A 1,536-nucleotide genomic window follows, 5' to 3' on the forward strand; every position below is an offset into this window, starting at 1 on the left:
GGAAGGATCCTAGGTTTAATTAGAGCCCTTTTCATCAAAGGCCTTACCTAGCACTTTAAATTGAAGCCACTGGGTGATACTTGAGGACTCTACAATTTCCTATTGACTAGATGAGGGGTTTTTCCAGGGCTAACCTCCCTATGGTTACCATAGCAGACTAGTGATTAGAGCTTGGCTTTACTAGCACAGCAAATCACACAACCCCTCTGAGGATAACCCTTGCTATCCCCATGGTTCAGATGAGGAAACTGGAGCCCAGAGAGGTCACAGAGCTTGCCCAAGTTAAACAACCAGAATTCAAACTCAAGCAATAATCTTGGCCTGGCCCGGGGAAAACAATGAATGTTGAATGAATGAAGTCAGTACACGTATAGATCAGGATGACCCCCATTTGGGATTATATTAGAAAAAAGAAACTTGATCATCTAAAATGCATTCATATTTGATTTTTAATGACATATGGGTGAACATATAAACATTTTTAAAAACTCAGGCACTGTAGCCCTGGTCAGTTTGGCTCAGTGGATAGAGCGTCGGCCTGCGGACTAAAGGGTCCCAGGTTTGATTCTGTTGGTGGTGGGGAGAGGCACATGCCTGGGTTGAGGACTCAGTCCAACATGCAGGAGGCAGCCAATCAATGGTTCCCTCTCATCATTGATGTTTCTATCTCTTCCTCTCCCTTCCTCTCTGAAATCAATAAAAATATTAAAATTTAAAAAAAACCTCAGGCACTGTGCATTCTCTTTTCTCTCTTACCCCCAAGGAAAGACCTCTTGTTCTGTATATTCCGTCTCCTGGGACTGTGGGCTTGCAGGCTAATTCAGATATCATGGCCAGGGACATGTGTTTGAGAACGCGCAGACGGCATCCATTCAAGTGGCTGGGAAGTAAGGAGAGAAGCCAGCAGGCTTGTTTGTGGCTTACCTCCCGCAGCTCCAGCCTTTGGGCCACAGCCTCCAGGCTCTCCTGACCTGTGCTCTCCACAGACAGCGTGAACTCCACAAACTCATTATTGAGTAGCTGGATCCGGGCAACCAGGCAGCTCTTGCTGGACACCGTGTAGCGCCGGGTGCGTTTGAGTTTCAATCCGAATGGGCAGTGGCATCTTCTTCTCTCTTCAAGAGTGGAGGGGTAAAGAGGGAAAAACACGGCCACCAATGCAGCGGCGGTGCCCGAGGAGGAGGGCGCTCTCTCCTCTCCTCTCCTGCCCTCCTGCCGGGAGGGTAGCACAATCTCCGGCTGCTCACCCAGCAGCTGCTGCCGCCATTAAAACGCAACTGAGTCTCCACAGGCCAGGCGACGGGGGCATCCACACCAGGGCTGGGGAAAGGAACACACTGGTTACACGGGCAATGGCAACGCTGGACTTTGCTTTATAAAATCAACATCCATAAAGCTATATCCAAAGAATAAGCTTCCCCTCTCCTTTGGAAAAGGAAGGCATTAGCAGGGTTGGGGAGGCGGTGGGGAGTTGGCATCAGAGCTGTGTTAGGCCGGGTCAGCCTCCACCCCTCACTCACTCCTACAAAGAGTGAC

At 49.6% G+C, this 1,536-nt stretch overlaps 1 protein-coding gene across 1 annotated transcript in view; it reads right to left on the minus strand.

The window, feature by feature from the left end:
* The window catches only part of PTPN21 (protein tyrosine phosphatase, non-receptor type 21), a gene marked incomplete at its 5' end in the record, with an annotated part of 66,845 nt that extends 65,579 nt beyond the window's left edge, over positions 1–1,266 (minus strand). Inside the window, 1 exon segment of the mRNA XM_006086986.3 lies at positions 925–1,266. Coding sequence (XP_006087048.1) covers positions 925–1,266 — 342 coding nt within the window.
* Positions 1,267–1,536: the final 270 nt, after the last annotated feature.

This window comes from Myotis lucifugus, unplaced genomic scaffold (genome assembly GCF_000147115.1).
Source record: "Myotis lucifugus unplaced genomic scaffold, Myoluc2.0 scaffold_34, whole genome shotgun sequence".
NCBI classification, from domain to species: Eukaryota; Metazoa; Chordata; class Mammalia; order Chiroptera; family Vespertilionidae; genus Myotis; species Myotis lucifugus.